The sequence below is a fragment of the Cololabis saira genome, chromosome 10, assembly GCF_033807715.1.
Source record: "Cololabis saira isolate AMF1-May2022 chromosome 10, fColSai1.1, whole genome shotgun sequence".
NCBI classification, from domain to species: domain Eukaryota; kingdom Metazoa; phylum Chordata; class Actinopteri; order Beloniformes; family Belonidae; genus Cololabis; species Cololabis saira.
The window spans coordinates 31,534,852-31,557,095 of record NC_084596.1 but is presented as its reverse complement, the minus strand read 5'-3'; the positions used below and the strand labels follow the sequence as shown (position 1 = coordinate 31,557,095).

Below are 22,244 nucleotides of genomic sequence, written 5' to 3'. Positions count from 1 at the left end.
CAAACGTTTAACTTGTTACTTGGCCTTAGACTAAATCCTGGAGGGCAGTTTTTCTCACATGCCTTCACACTTTATTATACTGAAATACAACATTCCCTTCTTTCATTTGAACTTTCTGACAATGAAGCTTCAACAAGTCTCAAAGAGAGATTTTCAAAGAAAACGCATTATGTCTCTATAACTTCGGACAGATCTTCATAAGCTTTGAAAAACAACTGAATGGAAGCAGTTTTATTTGCTGTGTTTTGTCCTTGCACATCATTGGTGTTTCTTAACTCTCCTACAAACATATGAGATGACTTCTGAACAGTACTTAAACAATAAAAGATGCATTCAAAAAGCTGATCACTTACACTGCCTGACACATGAAAAGACCTACCGTACACTTTGTTTCAGCATTCATTAACCATGGCACTACGTCACATTAGTTTTCCCCTTCATGAGCGGCCGATGGACCTCCATACATGAACTGTTGGTTTTGGCCACAGGAAACTGAATACATGTCAAGTAACAAGAAGAACACAAGTATTCAAGATTTATTGAAATGATTTATTGCACCGGCATGTGCCAGGGTGATATGCTTTGGAGACAGCCCATCTTTTAAATGCCTTCATTTTACTGTACTACATCATCCTCTAGTGTTTCTTATCCTTGCTCGCCTTGCTCGCCTCTGCGCTCTCTTCCTCCTCTGGGTTGTACACACTGACGGTGAACTCGCCAGCTTCTGTGCCGTACTTGTTCTTGACCACGAGGGCGTATTTGCCAGAGTCAGCTGTGGTGACAGCAGCGATCGTGATGCTGGCAAACTTGCCATGCTCAAATTTGAGTTTGTAGTGGTCGTTGGTGACCAGCTCCTTTTCATTCTTCGTCCAGGTTACCTCAGGTACGGGATCGCCCCACACATTGCCAGTCAAGTTCAGAGACTGAATAGGAAGGGAAAGTTTTGCAGGGGTTTTTAGGTGTGTCGTACAAACATGCAGTCCACAGAAGGATGAATCACACTTCACTGGAAAGGGTGGTTCAAAAGAATGACGCAATGGAAAAGACAAAAGTGAAACTTGAGACATTCTAATTTATTTACCTTGCCCTCTTGGATTGCAACCACATCTGGCAAGCCTCCAACGACACGAGCGCGGTCTAAGAAAGAAACACAGAAGCGTAAGTCAGTAATATTTAGCAACACTGCACTTTTTTTTATGTTTAAGTGAAATATTGTGAAGCATTAGATGAACATTCTCTATTCTAAATTCATTAAAGCCAAATTCTATTATGAGATCTAGATTCATGCATCATTACGTCCCCTGAAGCCCAATTAAAAATGAAACCTTGGAGAAAATGTTATTTCACACAGCACAGTCTCCATGGAGAAACTAAAGAATAAATAATAACTTACTTCTTTCTGCATGTGCTGCAGCTCTATGGAGGGAAACAGACAAGAGAGTTTCAGAAGAATCTTAAAATGGTACCTCAGTTATTACTTAGTTACAATACCACGGCATGTATTTTTAATTCTTTGGAAAGAGCTCGTAAAGTATATAGGGTGCATTGTACGTTTGTTGCTATTTATTTATATAAACATCCTCTCAGATGGAAATACACGATCAAGCAAAAGAACAATCGAGTCAGATGAGTTTGTTTACTTACTTGAGCCTTTGGAATTCTTCAAATGCTTCCTCCCATGCTGCACCAGAACAAATCAACAATTATGATTTGGTTACATGAGCACAAAAATAGACAAACTTGATGAGATAGAAACTCACCCTTGCCACTCAGCTCAAAGGCTCTCTTAACGCCGTCCTTGCCATCAAAGATATCCATGGTGTATTTGCCCTTGTCCTTCTCGGTGGGTTCATTGATCTTAAGCCACAGCTGCTCTCCTGTGACTCCAGCCTTAACTCTCTCTGAAGCTGCAATCTTTGAATCTCTGATGAAGAAATCAGATAGAAACAGATGGAATTATGCCAGACTATGCCAAAACTAAAACTATAGCAAGAATGAAATAAGGAGCAGCCATTGCAGGTGGCTTTTAAAACTACCACAATTATCTCTGTACAAAAAGTAAATTATACATTTGGAAAGGGTTTGTCTCCACTAATGTTCTCATTTCATGGAATCAGAAGATTACAAAAAGAACTAACTAAGGACCCGGTGCTGTTTTCGCTCTCCAGCGTCCAGCATCAACTTACCTCCATTTATTAAAGTCACCATTTTAAGATTATCTTTTTGATCCTTTATGAAACGGTAGGAAGGTCATTGCTTCCCACTCAACCTTTTTTTTTTTTACTTTTAAGACTTGGCTATACAAGTTGCCGCACCCACTTACAGGAAATCATTATCTTTCATACCACCCATTTATGAATTAGACAGTTCTGGAAGTCAGCATTCACACTTTATGCTTCTCAAAGAGGCATAATATTCTTCAAGATTCGCTTATGTGATTCAATTTGACAGTCTTGACTTCTGTTGGTTTTAATGATATTTATATAAGAAACGATCCTGTATTTTAATCTACCTGTTGTGTCCTCATATACTATAGTGATTTATTTGGTTGATTTTATTCTAATATGTGACAAAATAGATTATATGTGAGCAGAATACTATCATCATTGAAAGCCTGACTCCAAAAAATAAAGATACCCATCTAGCTCACTTTTGACTGACATGTTATTTTTTTTCTGTTTTTGTATTGCAAACAAGTGTCTTGTTGTTTCTTTGTGTAACACTGACCCGTTAGTCTGATGATAAAAATCAGCCTCTTGGCTACACATGTCACCGCTAGAGCTTATTGTTGATTGTTGGTCCTGATAAATATATGACTTCACTAGACTCGAACAAATACTTTACTAGCTAAGAATTCACTGGACTGGAACTAAGAATAAATAAATAAAAATAATACATACACACACACACACACATATATATATACCGGTATATATATATATATATATATATATATATATATATATATATAAAATACCCTCTCTATGCGCCTGACCTACAGTGCTGACTCTTTTAAAAGACCCTTTTAGTTGACTGAATCACTAGTCGACAGTTTACCTGTTTGTTTTATACTTCTCCCTTTATCCTGCTCTGATTTTTATTGTAAAGCACTTTCTGTCTGTGATAAGTGCTATAGAAATAAAGTTGATTGATGTGTATGTATATACACATACACACATATATATATATATATATATATATATATATATATATATATATATATATATATATATATATATATATACATATATATATATATATACTCTATATATATATATATATATATATATATATATATATATATATATATATATATATATATATATATATATATATATATACATACATACACACACACATACAGTACTCGAGTTGTAAAAAAAGATCAGGGGGGATGGTGGATTTTATCATATGGGGACAGATAATTTGTGCTGATTACAAATATTATAATATATTACAAATAATAGCACTGACCAAAACACCTGCAGAAATACTGCAGGAATGACATAGCAGCAGTTAAATGCAGCCTTCTGTAAGCTTTAAATATCCACTGGGCTTACATCAAATACATCAAAACACAACAATAAAAAACAGTTTTCTGAACTTATCAATATGACTCTGTCCTTCACAGGATAAGTAAAATGGATCACTGCAAAAACTCAAAATCTTAACAAGAATATTTGTCTGATTTCTAGTTAAAATGTCTCATTTTAGTAAAAAAAATCTCATTACACTTAAAACAAGACTCATCACTGGAAAAAATAACAATTTTCATCTGTTTCAAGTAGATTTTCACTTAAAATAAGTAAAAAAATCTGCATGTGGAACAAGATTTTATTGCTTGTAATGAGAGGATAAATCTTGGCAGATTTTTCTACTTATTTCAAGTGAAAACTTACTTGAAACAGGTGAAAATTGTCAAATAAGTAATTTTTCTGGTAATTACTCAAAATGTTGAAATAGCACATTCATTGATGTAATGACATAAGGGATGGAAAGGGGGGATGATTTGGACCGTTTTTATTTCAGGGGGGATGCCATCCCCCCTCATCCCCCCTCAACTCGAGTACTGCACACATATACATATACACACATACATGTTTTACATACTTGTGAAGCCACCCAACATTCAGGTTCTCATCGTAATATGTGACCGTAGAGTGGAGAACGATGCCGTGTTCAGTGCTGAGAACTTGTACTTCACTGGAAGAGTGGGCTGGAGGAATAGAAAAATAAAAATAGGCTGTATTAACACCCTGTGGAGGTTGTCAAGAATAATGGCATGTTATAAAGCAAAACATGTTTTGATTAAAACTTGTTAATAGTTTTGACTCAAGAAAAGCACCACACAGACTGACATTCTGCTTCTCTCCAAGGTTTTATGTCTTCATCACTTGTTGGTTATTGTAATTCTTGACTTACCAATAACCCTGAACAGCTCATTCATTACAGCCTCGTATCCTGCAGAAATGATGACAAGAGTAATTTATGTACTATTTCCATATATCACATTTATTCAATGCAGCATGCACTTTTACACTTTTTAATTTTCTTCTCATGAATCCACAAGGATGACTTTACCTGCACCCGTCAGGTTGAAGGAGCTCTTATCTTGGCCCCTCTCGTCCTTCAAGGAGATTTCGTAAACACCTACATCGTGCTTGGAGATCTAGGGTTTAAATGAACATGAGTGAACATGAACATCTTCGCAGCAATTAAGTCTTCCCTTCTCCCTTCAAAATGGAGGAACACAATATAATTCTTGAGGACAGTCAACAGATATAAGAATAGCCAGACAGAGACCAACTAAACCGAAAAGTCAAGCTTTTCTTCCGCCCGTGATGCTGCAGGCATTCGAACAAAAACACGAAAACAGTGAAAGGCAACATGAAAAAGATAAAGACGAGAAGGACACATGGAGACATTAGGCTTCAACTTATGGCAATAGATTATGTCCAGACTTTAGGTCTTGGTGGTTGGCGAGCGTCCTCTGCTGGTGATTTTTTCCTTTTCTCTGTTTTCTCTTCCTTAATAACCCACTGCGAATTAGATAAATAAGCAAGTTATTGCAAATGCAGCTGACAGGAGCTCATGCGATGGTACCAGGCCTCTCTAAATGAATTACAGCTATGCAGTTTTGATGAAACATCAATATAACTTCCCCGCCACCGGGTCCTTATTGAGCAAAAAAAACAAAACAAAATCTGTTATTCAAGGGAGTGGTTTAAAGGTGGCATGGGGAGTTAAATTGAATACTGTGTTAGAGATGAAATGAATTAATTAATTGCACAAATAAACCACATGCTACTTCGACTATACAGGTTTAAATGTTTGGGGGAAAAAGGACTTTAAGACATCTATTTAGATTGTCACATATGACACATTAATGTGCTGACTCCAGTAGCATTCGAACTCCTGTTGGACTCAGGATGGTGAACATGTTTTTAAAGATATTCATAATTTATGTTGCTGTGTATCAGATGGTTGGCAGCACAGCATCTCGCCTGCCTCTACATTGACAGCACAGCTGCATGGGCACTGCTTTGAGCTCTGTTAGCTCTTTACTTATAGGCACCCTCCACCATCTAACTCACTGACCTTTCCAATATTAAAGGTCAGCTCGCTGTCCTTTTTCTCGATTTTCTTCGCGTCCTCATCATCCTCTGTAATTTCAATGCGATCCTTTACCCAAATGATCTCAGTCTGTTCTTTAATATTTCCAATCTGTGAAACAATTAGAATAAAATAATGTAATTCAGATGCATATTCCAAACATTTGAATAGTTACATATTTACACATTTATTTTATCTTTATTTTACCTTGCATTTCAGCAGCACATCACACTCTGGAGTGACAGCAAAATCGAGGTACTCAACAAAGTGGGGACCTGTGAACAGCAAAGATGAAATTATTGCAAAATAACACTAAAAAAAAACAGAATTAAATTTAATGTGGCTGAGATTTGTTACCTTGTTTTCTGATCCATTCTGCTCTCTCAAACTCTGATTTCTTTTGAAGCTCCCTGAATTCTGGGGGAAGACAAAATGCATATTAAATACAAAAAAGTAAAAGTAAATCCAATTTTAAATATCACTGGAAAAATACATAAAAGAAAAGAAGACGTGATAGTAGGGAAAGATAGGCCTCTGCTGCCCCTCAGTGGATATATACCTGAACTGCAGACAATGTCGGCCATGTCAATAGTATGCTTGTTTTCTGCATCTATCATTGATATTAATACACTGATGCATCAATGTGAAACATAAATACGAGGGCTACGTTTGAGGTCTTACCATCTCCGATCAGCACCAGACTGGTTGTGCCCTTTGCTTTGCCGTCCACCAGGTTAAACGTGAACGTTCCCTCGTCCGTGACTTCCAGGGAGTCCATAAACATTTCAATGATGCCGGTGGACTTGTCGAAACTCATATTGTATTTCTGATAGCAATGAAGTGATCAATCAGTTATAATGCTAAATGTGAATGCATAAAGCATAATAAAAAGAGACAAGTTAGAACGGATGTTCATTTCTACCTTTCCTTGCTCAACAATGACATCATTGAAGACGTACTCCACATGGCAGTCAGCGGTGAATTTCTCCAGCTGAGTCCAGAATCGCACACGGCCCTTCTCAAGTAGCTCCATGGCCATTTCACTCTTAAAGGGAATAACTGGAGAATACCAATATTATTAAAGCCTTAATGGATATATACTGTCTATATACTGTAGTTAAAAGCATATCTGTATTTGATACAGTATGTTTTAGAGTTTCATTCATGGCATGTATTAATATTCACCAGGGAACTTATGGTCGTAGCTAATGTCCAGAAGACGCAGAAGACCTGGAACAACAACAGAACAAAGTGGGTGGAAGTTAAAACTTCTAAGGAAACAATACTGAATGATGTGAATTAAAAACACATAGGTGAAAAAAGAGGAGTACGACGGAGTATTAGGGCCAAACTAAGACAAAAAAAAATGGAAATTACGAGAATAAAGTCATAATATAATGAGAATAAAGTAGTAAATTTACCAGAATAAAGTCGTAATGTTGCGAGAATAAAGTCGTAATAGAATAAAGTCGTAATATTACGAGAATAAAGTCGTAACATTACGAGAATAAAGTCGTAACATTACGAGAATAAAGTCGTAATATTATCGAGAATAAAGTCGTAATATTACGAGAATAAAGTCGTAATTTATGAGAATAAAGTCGTAATATTATGAAAATAAAGTCGTAATTTATAAGAACTCTAACAGGAAGAGCCTCTTCTCCCTGTGTTAAAATTAGGAATATTGAGCAGCATCTTGTGAAGTTATATATATAATATATTTAATATTACGACTTTATTCTCGTAATATTAAGACTTTATTCTCAAAATATCACGACTTTATTCTCAAAATATTACGACTTTATTCTCGTAATATTATGATTTTATTCTCGTAATTTTTTTGTCTTAGTTTGGCCCTAATACTCCGTCGTAGAGGATCATCTGAAGCAGCTGTTCAACCTGGATAAGACAGGCGAGCATAAGCTGCCGAGGCTGCGGGATGACTCACCCTCCTCAGTGAGTGTGTAGCTGGAGGAGAAGCCGTCAGTGTTGGTGACCTCACAGGAGAACGTGCCCAGATCCTCCATGGAGGGGTTGTTGAAGATAGCCCTAGATCTAAAGAGAAGACCCAGCCATAGAATTTGAGAATTTCTTATATTGGGAGAATCTTTTCAGTGAAGACAGTTGCTGGACTTGTATTACTTACTTGCCCCCTTCGGTGACAACAGTCAGACGGGACGAGTCTGTGATTTCCTTGTAATTCTTGGACCAAACAAATTTAGAGTCCTGGTTCATCTCAGAGCACTCGAAGACCATAGAAATCACACCATCATCATCCACATCCACATAAATCTCTTTGATGCCTAAAAGGGTAGATTATTGAATGAATTAACCTCAGGATGTCAGCCATTTGCAGGGAAAGATCATAAAAATGTAACTAACTCTACAGTCGGATACAAAGCACATTAAAATGGGAAGTCACTTCTCAGTACTGAGAAGTGTAATGTTCCCAAGTCTTTAAACTTTCCTGCGTAGGAACACAGTGCGACGGCACGTGCGAGTTACATAACGATCACACTCACCATGGCGAGTCTGGGCCAGGATTGGACCTAAGTGTGCTGAGGGCTTTCCAACTCCAACAAGATTTTCGGCACGCACACGGAAGACGTAGGATGTTCCAGCCTTCAGCCCAGTCACCTGTCAGCACATGAGGAGGGGAGGGTAAGGGATGGGGGGGGTCTGGGTGGTTACAACACTTCTACTTCATCATCTTACACATGCGTCAGGATATATTCATCTGCATTACCTTCATGTACTTCCTCTTGTTGAGTTTCTCGTGACCAGCCTTCCAGCCTTTCTCCCCGGCCGAGGACTCCTTGATATCCAAATAGTAACCAGTGACAGGACTGCGACCCTCAAACACAGGTTTGTCCCACAGGACCACAGCAGTGGTGTCACGAACCTCCAGCACGTGCAGATGGACAGGAGCACCTTCACAGATGGTAGGATAGGACAATTAGCTGAAATAATGCTGGATAAAAAGAGGCCCTGTGACCCTGTATATATATATATATATATATATATATATATATATATATATATATATATATATATATATATATATACTTCTAAACTTTTGTTACTGTATATGAATAGATGTTTAGATATTGTTTAAAAGTGTCCAGATGATCCCATTAACTGCTTGCTTTGTTGTCATTTGGTGCATTAAATACTAAGAAAAATATGTAAAAAAAAACAAACAACAAAAAAACAATCCAATGCAGACCGACATCTTCATAGATTGTATATTTTATATTGTATATTTTATGTAATCTAATGCAGGAAGAAAAAAATTAAATATCCTGAGAGAAGTTCAACTAAAAGATCAAATCACATAATGCTTTGTATTTATCCATCAAATATAGGTCAGATGATTCATTTATCAACAAATATGTTTTAAAGGTTGTGTCTTAGATGATCAATCATCTACGCTGTCATTCCCGTTGCAGTACTGCATCTACCATCTGAAAATAATAACCATAACTGTAATAATTAATAACTGAGTATACGTTTATACCTGGAACAGTGATGGTCCACTCCTTGCATTCAAACGCTGCACTGGCATGAGAGGCTTTACTCACACCTGCCATGTTCATTGCACGCACTTGGAACTGGTACAAGACGTTTTCCTTCAGGTTTTCAGCCTAAAAGAAGCAAATAATTCAGAAAATCACGTACACGTGTGCAATATTCTGACCGACTAATTTTCATTTTTAAACAACAAAAACAGTGAGTCTCAGCTGACGACTATCCTAAATGTGGTGCACTTGTGCGTGAGGCTCGTGAGCTTACTTTATATGAGGTTGTGGTCAAAGCCTGGAGGTTCATTTCATGCCATTTCCCATACACGTCTCCCTTCACAGATCTGTAGTCCACAAAGTATCCTCTGATATCGGCTCCTCCGTCATCAGCAGGTGCGTTCCAGCCCAGCACCATGTAGTCCTTGACAGCCTCGTGCAGGGTGACGCCGGTGGGCTGCCTGGGTGTTGCTGTGGGGAGAGGACACGGTCTAGATAAAGAAACCTCCTTTTTTGAGGATGAAGTAATAATCCTCCATAACTGACTGGCTGTACAGCTGTTTTTTAAAGATTAGTGTCACAATAACATTGCAGTCACGAGGATTCTAGCTTCACCTGCATACACAAGCAACACACTAGGGCTGTGCGATTAATCGATTTTAAATCTAAATCGGATTTATTAATCAAGACGATGTTAAAAAAGGAAAATCGGAAAATCGATTTTCCTTTTTTGCAGCTGGCTGCATTACAGACTCGTCTAGTCATCTTTGTTTGGTCAAGAAAATTGTAAATGTTGTCACTTTACTAAACTCAAGGAGGATTTACAGTATCTTTCAATTGCACTTCATTCCCAATAAGGAAATTTGTTTGCTATTTTTCTTTAAAAATAAAGATAAAATATTTGAAACAATTTATTCCATTGTCTTTTGTAGTTTTACCAAAAAAATCGAAATCGAAATTGAAAATCGGGTTTTCAGAGAAAAAAATCAGGATTTTATTTTTGTCCAAAATCGCACAGCCCTACAACACACTGTTTTTTTTCTTTTTTTAATTGTCATTTTAAATGATACAATACTTACACTCTCAGACCAGAGGCAGGAAAACTTTCACACTAAGAAGCTCCCAAAGCCAGGCGACACTCTCGTTAGGATCATGCTCTTTAAGAACAGACAGTTTTAGCCTTCAGCTTGGTCATGCACCAAGAGGTGCCCCTGAGGAGTTATCTAACAGCAAAACAGATTTCCAGCAGAGTGAACGTATACACTTATCAATACTCACACAAAGACAAAGCATTTTTAAGCACGATCTGACTGTTGTCAATAAAAATAATGCAAACATGGAAAAATAGCTCCGTGCTATGTTAGTGATACTCTACGTCATGCAGCCACAAATGAATGCCGTTTGCATCAATGAACCACAAAAATACATAAGGGGTTAAACTGCAAGAGAGGAGTCTAGTAAATGAGCCCTATCAGATTGAAATGTCAGAGATTGTATTAATATTTACTGTGAAAATTAAGGATTTAGTCTTTGTGCAGTAGCAGTGAGAGTGAAAAATAAATGAAGGGATTTCATGTCTCGGTGATTTCCTGGATAAACAAATGCTTGGAACTTGGAAGGACGGAGTAGTAGGCGGGAAAACTGTCTGAATGTGACAGACGGGCTGGACGACGGACAGCAGAGCGGTGTGGGGAGGTCACTCACCGACGGCGGCCTTGACGACCACAGCCTCGGAGATGGAGGAGCTCAGGCTGTATCCAGCAGCATTCACTGCCTTTACCTTGAACACGTAGTTCAGCCCCGTAGAGAGGCCATGGCAAACAAACCTGAAAATAACATAAATAAATACATCTCAGCTGATTTTATTTTATTAACACATCCACTTGCACTGCAGAGGCTCCACAAACTTGAAAAACGTAACTTCCTGCCTCTGAGTGAGTCTGTAAAACTACACACCTGGTTTGCTTGACAGGTTTGTTGTTGCAAGGCATCCAGACGTCAGTTCCCACCACGCTGCATTCAATGTAGTAGCCAGCCAAGTGCTTCACATCCTTAGAGGCCGCCCAGAAGACCGCCACAGAGGTGTCTGTGTTCCTGGCAGCCACAGGATCGCCAGGAACCGCCGGCACGTCTGGATGAGAATAAAGTCCCTCAGGAGATAAGCACATAAGGTGGCGTGGGGAAATGTGCAACGTCAGGTCTGGATGATAAACCAGTGACGTTATCCTTTCACGTTGGTCTCCTAAGGTAAAATTCAGGGGTCTCTGGACTTGACGCACCCACGGTGTGTGTCCTAACTCACCAAGTTTATCCCCAACGATGATCTCCTCCGTGGAGACGGAGGCCTCGCTCACACCGGCCGAGTTGCAGCAACGAACACGGAAGCTGTAGGATTTACCTTCAGCCAGGTCAAAAAGTGCAAAGCGAGGAGACTTGACTGGCATGCCGGTGTTCACCCGCTGCCAGTCGTCGGTCCCTGAAACGCGCTGCGGACGAGAGGGGCGCAAGAGAGTTCAGGCATCCAAAATGTGCTGACATATGCTGACACGTTTCACTTTTTTATTTTACGAAGTTAGTTTTAAAGTTGAAATAGTTACACTCTAAGATCCTATTTACTTCCCACAAACTTGAGACAGTGAATCTTTGATCAATTCTTAATGTTGTGGTTCCTTTTTCACATCACTTCTGGGATGGATGGTACCATGTGATGAAGAGTTTCATCCTCGGCTGCTGTATTTTTCTTTCAAGCCGTTGTATTTTTCCTACAATTCTGTTTATTGATTTTCAGTCTTATAACAAACATACAAAACATACATAAGCCCAAAAACACCCCCCCCCCCCCCCCCCCCTCCCCAAAATCCCCCCCCGGGTCCTCAGCAAAAGTACTCAACAGAAAATATGTGAATACATAAAATAACAAGTAATAATAATCAAAAGTAAAGAATAAAATAAAAAAAATAAAAAATAAATAAATAAAAATAATTAATCGTCATCTAATCTTTGTCCATGAGAATCATTGGGCAGATTGTCCATAAAATGTAAAAAGGGTGACCACATGTCATTAAATTCTCCAACTTTACCTCTTAGAATGTATGTTAATTTTTCCAATACTAGGTGTGAAGACATCTCTTTTAACCACTGGGTGGAATTAGGACTCTGAACATCCTTCCACTTCGAGGCTATTACCCTTTTTACTTGTAATAAACAAAAATCTATGAGCTTTCTTTTCTTTGCATTTGCACCAAAGTCTTCAGGGTATGTTCTTGGTTTAGTTTAGTTTATTGGTCCTTAAATTTCCAAAACACAAATAACCCAAAGTACAGGCGTAAATCGTTCTCCGTTGGGAACCCGGCAGGATCTGATACTGAGCCAGTCCAGCACCCACATCCACTGCTTCCGTTTTATAATATGTACAATGTGGCATTGCATCTTTTTGTTAGAATAAATAAACAAATCATAAAAACTGCACAAACATCACTTGTTGTATAGCATACAACATACAAGATGATTACAAACTGGTGAAAGATTTACTCACTACTTAAAAACAGATTTTTTTTCATTCACAAAGTCCATAAAGGCACAACTTTATGAACTACAGAAGCTAAACTTTATGAACTTGTTCTCCATTTGTTCTTACCTTCTCAATGTAGTACATGACTCCTTCGTGACCCTTCTGCAAGGGGGGCTTCCAGGCGAGCACCACATAGCTTTTGGTCGCCTCTGTGACCACGACATCAGCGGGTTCTCCGGGGACGACACCCACTGTGACAGAGGGAGAAGAAAAGAAAAGAAAAGAAAAGACAACAACAAAAAAATCAACCTGGTGCCCACTCCAACCGAGAACCAAACTCAAATAAAAAAAAAAAAATGTAACCATGGTCCTGGAGCTAATTTCTGCACAAGCGTGTCATACCAGTGCAATCCTCCTCAGTGAACTTAATCATCCCTGTCCAAGGTGCTGACGGCCCGGCTGTTGGCAAAAACCAAAAGACAAATATGAAAAAAAAACATATCTTTTGTCTTTGTTGAAGTATATCAGCAAGTCTTTACGGCGTCTCTCACCTCTGAGTCGAGCTCTGTCGTGTGGATCCATGGCGATCACGGCGTCAGAGACGCGAGACGGCCGGCTGACACCTGCCTTGTTCAAGGCTCGAACCCTGAAGACGTAGGAACGGCCCTCTACCAGTCCCGTGACAGGGAAGCGGGCGTACTTGACGGGGTTGTCGTTACACTGAGCCCAGTGATGGGTGCCCACCTCACACCTGCCATGGAAAAGCACACATACGCCGTCATTTATAATGAATTCAAATGTTCATTTTTGATGTTCAGTGTTTACACGCCACTGGATACATCTTGATGTATCCATCAAGATGGAAATCTGACTGTTTTTTGAACAGAAATACCAAATGTAAATAATTTTTTTTGTCATATATGGGGAAATATTGAGTGAGCCGGCCGACCTGTCGATGTAATATCCCAGGACGGAGCTGCTGCCCTCCACCGCTGGCTGCTTCCAGGTCACCACCACATAGTCCTTGTTGGCATCATGACAGTGCACATCCAGGGGGGCCACAGGAACCCCTTCTACCTCCACTTCAGCATCTGGCAACAGCAAGATGAACACACACACACATTTAGCACACATAGCATCACTGTAGCTAACTGGAATACATTACGTTACATCTTGGTAACAGTAAAGCTTGATGCTGAAGGTTTCCTTTGATTAGGCTTGGATTATGTAGCGGACGTTCTTTGTGTGGCGGCAGAAACAGAAGTAACTTTCCACTTCACATGCAGCGTTGTGGCAATTAAGGAAACAGCAAAAGGAAAAAGTTCTCCACTTTCGTTTACAGATAACACATTTAGTTCAGAAAAGACCAGATCAGAAGCGCCGCCGTTTAATTGCATTGGATAATTAATGCAACGGACATGGACGTGAAGCCAGCCTGGGATTTCAAGCACCTCACCTCTGACATACACGTAGGCGGAGTGGGTGTCAAAGCCAGATTTGGTGTTGACGCGAAGGGTGTACATGCCCTCATCTTCCTTGTTAAGGTGGGTGAGAGTGAGAAAAGCACGTTCCCCAGTCCAGTGGGTGTGCACCCATTTAGAAGGCTTCAAGGGTACAGCTGGAGAGATGAATCAGTCATTAAAATACATTAATGAACTGCAGGAATGCCCTAAAAGACAGTTTTTATTATCATTATTTGTTTTTCTACTTACAGTTTCTGTACCACACAACGTCAGGCTGGTATTTTTTCACAGTTGGGTAAATTATGACGGTGCATCCCAGACTCAATGTCTCCCCCTCAGTGCCGAAGCCCACTTCAAATTTCTCAATCATAGTGGTGTTAAAAGTAACACCATGCTCAGGGGAGAAACCATCTGGGGACATGAGAAAATAGCATTTTAATCATCCACTGGTATTTTCCATGACAAACTAAAATGTCCATAATAATCACTTTAACAAACATTTCAGAAACACCTGCCTGTCCAGCTACTACATGCTATATTATCTTTACCTTGACTGATGGTCTGATGAAAGTTTTTTTTTTAAAGACCAAACTGTGTGATGATGTAATTTTTAAACAACCATGAAGAAGCTTTTTCCTGCACATCATATTGGCAGATTTGGCACTACGTACTAAACTAAAGGATCTATGATCAATGACTGACAACACATGGAGTCTGCTGGCAATAGAGTTGATGAATGAGCGTACACTGAACCAAAACATTAAAATCACCTGAATACACAGAGAAAGGGGTGGAGAGATATTGAACTTCTTCACTGGGAAGACTAGGTGACTTTTTTTTTTTTTTTAGGAGTACATCATTATGAGTGACCTCATTTAAATGTATAAACATATATAACACATAAGACTTCCTCACGTGGTTTAGGATCAAGTGGACCTGCTTCCTCACCATCCTGGAACCCTGTGGGGAAACATCTCAGTCAGTCAGTTTTAAAAGGAAACAGCTTTTGTGCATCATAACAAACCGTGAGCCCCAAAATGTATTTCCCACCTTTAACATTTGATATCCTGCACCATGTTTCTCTGTTTGACTCCTATAAAAATACTCGAAAATAAACCAAACGGTGGGACTCTGCTGAGTTCAAGATGACACTTTTTTAAACTTCAGCGCGTGTAATTTGATCTTTAGCCGAAGGAGGCAGGAGCCGATACGGAGAAAGATGTGACCATACGTGAGAGAAAACAGTTACCTACTTTTAACAACAACAGTGGCCACAGAAGAAACTTCCCCTTTTATATTAAGGGCGGATACGCGATACTGAGCAGTGTCCAGGAAATCACAACTAAAAGAAAAAACAAAGATGTGAGAAATGATCAGCATGTCTGACAGTTTGCGCTGCAACAGATGCAAAACTTGAAGAACATCTATTATTTGAATAGCCATGCAGCATGTGAGGTGGCTGATTACCTACTTCTTGATCTCCAGGGAGTGCATGTTGTAACTGCTTTCAGCTCTGAATTTATGGGAGTGAGCCTTGGCATCGATGAGCACATTATTTTTGTACCTTGACAAAAGTAGAAGGATAAAGTAGTTATGTTTCAGGGTCTTGAACTGCAGAGGAGTGTCGATGTGTTTATGTTGCCGCCTACACAATGACAAACAACTAATCGCTCTCATCGGTCTCTTTTCATGTAATGTTTAGAAGGTGAGGAGTTGTGGGCTTGGACTTGAACGCACCAGGCAATCCTGGGTTTGGGCCATCCGGCCACCGTGCAGTGCAGCGTGATCGTCTTGCCCTCCCAGACAGTCTGTCCACGGGGCTTGACGATATACTCCGGAGCGTGCGTCAGGCTGTCTGGGTTCATTTTCTTGCGAAACTCTGACCATTCCTCCATCTACAGCATTAACATCAACCAAAGGATACAAATTGTGTAAGCAAGAATTAGCATCATTCAAGTTTGCAAATCTGTAAGAGAGAAACGGAAAGGATTTACCGTCTTGGTCATTTCCATGCGGTCCGCAGACTCCCTGATATGCATACTTCTGGTTTTCTTCTCCACTTTGACCTCCGTACTCTCCTTGGCCTCCCTGACAAACAGGTTCCTCATGGCCACATAGTTGATCCCCTCCTCTGTAGCGTGTTCCTCCTGATTCTCCATCAGACCCCGAACCGTTTCATGACTAAGGCAATCCAAGCAACAAAGATGTGAGACGAGAAAAATACTCCCCGAAATGAGATCAGAAGCTAAGATTTAAAAAAAAAGCTACATTCAAAATAGTTCTTGCTCACTTGGCTCTAAACATAGGAATGACATAGCCAATAACTTCTTTGTCCTTGTCCATTGCCAGGTAGGTGCGTTTGGCTCTCTTGGGTAGCGGGCTCAGTTTAAGCACCTCTTGCCCCGTCTCTGTCTTCACAGAGGTCTTCTGACTGAGAGATAAGATATAAAAGTCATATTTCATGTGATTAGACATTAAAATATCCAATGCTGAGGTATTTTTCTGCATTTAAAGACAATATTAATGCAATAAGAATGAGGCTCTTGACTGATATAAACATTTACCAGGACAGTAATTTTGTATTAATCCCTGAATGAAACGTGGTCCTCACACCAAACTTACTTGTTTACTTTCTTCTTCTTCTTTTTTTATAAACTACTTCATCCTGTTTCATGAAATAGCTCGACTTAATAAAAAAAGAAGAAACTAAATTACAGTTTTTTGATTATCAGCTTGACTGTTACAGAAAAGGATAAACCATATCACTGGCTGTGTGTATAAAGTCTTATATAAATGTGCTAGTTACCTAACACCATCTTCAGACAGCCTACTTTCTCAAAGAGCCTGGTTCCTTTCTACACACCCTGAGTCTAGGACTTTGAGCTTTGTTACCCCAACTCATGGACTTCTCAGAGCCCCAGTTTCCTGCAGGCTCTTTAAACGGAACCGCCACTGATGAGGGTTCAACAAAGATGGAAATTTCCTTTTTAATGGAAGGCTTTGCTCACAATCTCTGCCGAAAGTACCTCCTCTATCCGTGGAACCTGGAAAAGTGGAACGTCAATAAACCTTTTTCTCTTAGACAAAATAAAAATAACTTATTTAGGAGTTTTTAACCATAGTTTTTACCCTCTAAGGAAGCCAGAACCAACTTCTTCACTTCCATACAGTGTATCTACAGCTGGCCTGATGGCAACGTCTCCGGTCGTCCTAACAGAAATAGCCCAGCTGTCTACAAATAAACCTGGCAGCCACTTCCCTGCAGCTGAAATTCTTTCCTTGACCCCATTTAGAAAGCCTTCCTTGTTCCAGCATGTGTGTCGAGTCCCACAGCTAGAAGGACAAAGACACTCTCACAATATTAAATGCTCAAAAGTGTCAGTGATCACGGGAAATATGTGTCTGCAAACGGCAGATGCAGTGCTTAGCAACTAACACATCTTTTGACATACAAGTCACATCAAATGGAAATCTGAGTAACAAATTATGAAACTTTATAGCAGCATTAACCTACAAAGGCTTCAGTGATCCTATCAACAATGACACAGGTTCACTGAGACACATGATGCATCAGGTTATAACTGGTTAATCGGTAGTCACCAGTTTAAATGTAATATCTCTCCAACATCTCTGCAACATCCATCTGGGTTTTAGAAATATCTTTGAGATTAAGCTGGAAATATTAAGGCCACATGAGGACCGCAACATTACTTGTTATGATTAACGAGCTATTTGGTTTTTTTTTTAATTGCCTTTTTTGTGCAATTAAAAGTCCATCAACAAACTTTATGCAAAGAGACTGTACCATTAAAAGCTAACGGGGAGTATGTTCACTGGACAAACGTAAACAAAAAGGTGTTTTGATATGGTTGAGGTTCGTTTTTTTGTGCTATTTGATTGTATTTGTACTATTGTATCCACACAGGACAACGTAAAGTTCTGGTGAAAAGACTAGAAAACACAACTTTTTTGATTATGATACAAACTATTCTATATTAACATCCTGACAGAATACTTGGTTTCTTCCACTTAAAGACAAAAACTAAATGTCAAACGTTTGCAGTTTTGCACAGCAGACACTTATACGTAAAAATGTAAGACTTGAAATTTAAATTCGACTCAAATTCATTTTCGATCACATAACATTGGAAAACAAAGGCACTCAGAGTTGACTAAACTCTGCTGGAACAGATAAAAAAAGAAAAGAAGAGAAAAGAAAAGAAAGAATAGGAAAGACTGCCATGGTGAAGGTAATAATGACACAAAAGAACAAAATCACACACACACTTCCATCCAAACTGCAAGCAAATTACTCCATATTTGAAAGAGGTCTGCTTGAATGCATTCAGCACATCTGAATTCATGGAAGTGACAGGTTACATACAGAGAAGCTTATTTCAACTTCAATACCACCCATCATATGTAGTCATTTGGACATTGCCTCACCCCCATCCTCTTACCGATGGCTGGTGGCCTTGTGAGAGGAGAACGCCTGCTGGCTAAAAGATGACTTGCTGCTCAGGTGAGAGCGGCTCTCATAGTGATGCTGGTGCTGCAGCTTCTCATGCTGGTGATGCAGCTTCTCATGCTGGTGATGCTGCTTCTCATGATGGTGCTCTAGCTTCTCATGATGGTGATGCAGCTTCTCATGCTGGAGCTGCTGCTTCTCATGATGGTGCTCTAGCTTCTCATGATGGTGATGCAGCTTCTCATGCTGGAGCTGCTGCTTCTCATGATGGTGCTCTAGCTTCTCATGATGGTGCTCTAGCTTCTCATGATGGTGATGCAGCTTCTCATGGTGATGCAGCTTCTCTTGCTGGTGATGCAGATGCTGCTTCTGTGTCACGTGTAAGGATCCTGACATCCTGAGGGACACTCCGCCACCTTACAATCACTGTCCTTTACTTTACCAGCTCTGTAAATCAATCTCACTGTTATCATCATAGACTGATGTTTGAACTATGAGTTAGTTGATAGCAGATGATGATAGTTAGAGATTAGATGCGATGTAGGGAACTAGCTACTTTGTCAAAGTTTTAGAAATTTTGCACGAGTAGCTAAAGTGTTAGCTCTACTCAAGATCTACTTCTAAAAGGTGTTAAATCAAGCGGCAGGTAATAAATCAATGGTGGCAGCAGAGACATTTTAACACTCTCACTGTTGTGGTTTTTGTGTTCTCAATGATAAAACGTGTATATTGGCTTCACATCCTATCCAGCAGTGGTAATATAAAAATCTGATGAGAACGTCTTCTTGAAATATGATAAAAACATGTTCATTCGTTTTTTAAATTTGACTACTACTACTAAATTTGATTACTTTGATCCTATACTCCTAAGGTACAATAGTGATGCTAAAGAATTAAGTGCACCACTTCCCCCATCAGTTAATTTGTGCTATGTAATGTCAAGAAATGGAGATAAATCAATCACTAAAGCTATTATTGGTAACAAAACTGCTTATTTTGAAAAAGTATCCTTTTTTTCCAACTTTTTGACTCAGAGGACAAGCAGATTCAGAACATGGACAGATCTTTGAACGGGCCCACAGGGCACAAGACCAGGGTGAGAAATCAGGGGGACTCCTGACTTCATCAGAGAATCCTTCCCCAGAGATAAGAGTAAAAAATGAATAACAAAAAAGAAAAAAGACAAAGGCAACAAAGAGATGAAAAATATGAAAATGTGACACAAAAACACAAGATGTAAAATTATGACAAAAAGAAAAATATTGCCTGAAAAAAGATTCAGTGTCAAATGAAATAATGCATTTTTTTGTGAAAGGTAAGCAAAATTATTTAAAAAAAAAGAGATAAAGAAATTGACCTGTGACAAGAAAAGAAGTGCAATAACTCTGTAAAAGATACAAGTGTGCATGTTTGCGTTATGTCCCTTTCATGTTTATTGTCAATATAAAATAGTGGGCGGGTGAGTTGGAGGGGGGTGGAGGGAGCCCAGGGGGGCATTGTTTCATAATCCCATGATTGAAAAGACCAAGTTTATGAAAAAGATCAAGAAGACAGGAGATCATTAGACTTTTGGCATCAGGTTTCACCTCTAATATGTATTCCTAAATTTTGGCTGAATTAATGTGCAATTTCTCTCCGGGACAGGGACATCATCAATGCACAGAGCCTTACATTAGATCTGCAGCTTCAAAACATTACAAAAAATAAATGCAGAAATGTTGTCTTTTGAAATGTGTGCTGGCTGTGGGCTTTAGTAACACCTACTGTAGGAAGCAAAGGCTGCCAAGCGCTTCAGATTCAACTCAACTGTAGGCCATGAGATCACTGAGTACAAAAGTGAGTCTCATGGGCTGTCAAACCTTTCTTTGGATTATTATTATAAATCAACTGATAGTTTTGATAGATTAGAAATGACACATGCAGCCTAATCTACAAGAACACTACTTTTAAAAGAACAACACTTTAGTTAGGTTAGTAAGCAATGAAATGATGAATTAGTTTTACATATTAGGATAGGAAATAAACATAATGTGGAAGAAGGCCTTGGTGATTCAGGATTTTAGATTATGGAAATATATAAATTAGAGTAATAATTATTCAATGAAGGAGATAGAGCTCATGATGGTAATAAAAATATATATCACTCACCGAGAATAAAGACAAATCCACCAATCAACAAGAGCTGAAAATATGAGAAAAGGTGAGTTATTCCAGAAGAAGCTAAAGCAGGTCCAGACCCAGGCAAAGCAGCAGGGCGAGGGCTGTGGACGCGGTGGCAGTCCACGGATCAAAAATAATGCTGCCACTCGACAGAATGCACAGGGCGCCGTCAGGACCTTTTAAGGCTGGGGCAGCTTTAAATTTAGACCATGAGACCATGAGAAGGGCCACACGAGCCGCTGGGCCTGGCCCTCCACTGGGCACTGCACTGCACTGCAGATACAGATGGGACATCCTAGTCTGTCCTGAACCCTAACTAACCCACTCACACGTGCAGGAAAAGTTGGAGCAAAATGCTGGGGACTAATCCAATCAGATGTTCCCTAATCATTGTTCAGTTTCCCAACTTACTTTTTTGTAACCGATTTGTATTGGTTAATTGATTTACTAAATTATGAAATAATAATAGTAATAATTTAAGGACTTGGATACAATTGTACGTTAAAATAGCTGTACAGTTGAAAAGGGTTTCAAGGTTTCTCTATAGACCCCTTTCCAGCCTACGTCATCACAGGATGCGCGCGCATTGTTGCGGCAGAAGAGCGGTAGAAGTTGTATGAGTTTGAATGGAGCGAGGGAAGATTTGTTTCTTAAGTTGCGTTTTTGGAGTTGCAGTAACGTTATAGAAGAACAACATGTCCACCAGCTGTTGTGTGTACGGGTGTACAAATCGAAATCCTGAGGAACATACATTTTTTGCAATTCCCAGAGGAATAATGATGATATTGTTATTGTGTGTGCTAGTCTCACAAACCTTAGTAAAAGTGTTGTTCCGAAAAAATCCTAGAAATAAGGGTTCTGAATAATAACATCAAGTCTTGACATTTTTTTATTTTCTCATCAGTGATTTGGAGCTGTGACTATGAATTGAATATCAGCCATTAATGATTTACTTGACTATTAAAATTTTGCTAATAAACTACCGGAGTTATTTGTTTTTTCTCACTGATTGTGTAAATGTATTGATTATTTTCTCTTTTTAAAGCTACAAACATCCAACTTCCACAGCTGTAAATATGCTGCACAAATATACATATATTCACTATATGTGTTGTATATCAAACTCAGGTATATTATAGATATATTAATCCCCACAAACCCTCAAATAAAAATAATGAATTTACCTAAAAATAATGAACTAAGTTTTAAAAAACAGTATTTTGCATTATATGCCTTTTAATGTTTTTCTTTTTATCATATTAGTGGGAATATGTTTCTGTAAATTAATGGTGATAATGTGAGATGCAGGATGGACAATAAAGCTCATATAATTTTTCATTTTTATTTTTTTTTAAATAACTATCAACTTCATTCATTCAGCACAGACAAAGGTACACATGACATGGCTTTCATTCAAAGGCAATGCTTAATGAAACTCATTAAGAAACAAAGGGGACACGGTAAATTAACAAAAATAATAAGATAAATTAAATAAATATGAAATAATAAAA

General features: G+C 38.9%; 1 protein-coding gene across 3 annotated transcripts; it reads right to left on the bottom strand.

Annotated features, from left to right (window-relative positions):
* Positions 1-528: 528 nt before the first annotated feature.
* Positions 529-20,854, bottom strand: myom1a (myomesin 1a (skelemin)). 3 transcript variants are annotated; one of them, XM_061732559.1, is made up of 39 exons: positions 20,722-20,854; positions 18,928-19,020; positions 18,566-18,846; positions 16,396-16,536; positions 16,100-16,286; positions 15,843-16,000; positions 15,577-15,669; positions 15,359-15,447; positions 15,021-15,065; positions 14,355-14,516; positions 14,099-14,260; positions 13,592-13,733; positions 13,194-13,393; positions 13,045-13,101; positions 12,769-12,893; positions 11,434-11,617; positions 11,088-11,262; positions 10,836-10,957; positions 9,406-9,602; positions 9,131-9,257; positions 8,360-8,544; positions 8,136-8,250; positions 7,760-7,916; positions 7,562-7,668; positions 6,799-6,843; positions 6,536-6,672; positions 6,295-6,439; positions 5,971-6,030; positions 5,821-5,888; positions 5,599-5,724; positions 4,962-5,039; positions 4,582-4,669; positions 4,423-4,461; positions 4,111-4,216; positions 1,761-1,924; positions 1,645-1,681; positions 1,394-1,416; positions 1,082-1,137; positions 529-923 (listed from the first exon to the last, which is right to left on the bottom strand). In XM_061732559.1, exons 2-39 carry the CDS (start codon positions 18,967-18,969, stop codon positions 636-638), a joined length of 4,713 nt encoding a protein of 1,570 aa, XP_061588543.1. In that variant the 5' UTR covers positions 18,970-19,020; positions 20,722-20,854; the 3' UTR covers positions 529-635. The 3 variants fall into 3 exon arrangements, with proteins under 3 accessions (XP_061588543.1, XP_061588541.1, XP_061588542.1); XM_061732557.1 differs by having other exon boundaries at positions 18,566-19,020; XM_061732558.1 differs by lacking the exon at positions 4,962-5,039 and having other exon boundaries at positions 18,566-19,020.
* Between the last annotated feature and the right edge of the window lie 1,390 nt (positions 20,855-22,244).

Excerpts from the sequence above, each read along its gene's own strand:
- myom1a (XM_061732557.1), bottom strand. The coding sequence starts at position 18,969 with ATGTCAGGATCCTTACACGTGACACAGAAGCAGCATCTGCATCACCAG. Across the intron at positions 11,618-12,768 it reads TCATGTACTACATTGAGAAG|CGCGTTTCAGGGACCGACGA; the intron begins GTAAGAACAAAT and ends TCTCGTCCGCAG. Across the intron at positions 4,217-4,422 it reads TGAGCTGTTCAGGGTTATTG|CCCACTCTTCCAGTGAAGTA; the intron begins GTAAGTCAAGAA and ends CTATTCCTCCAG.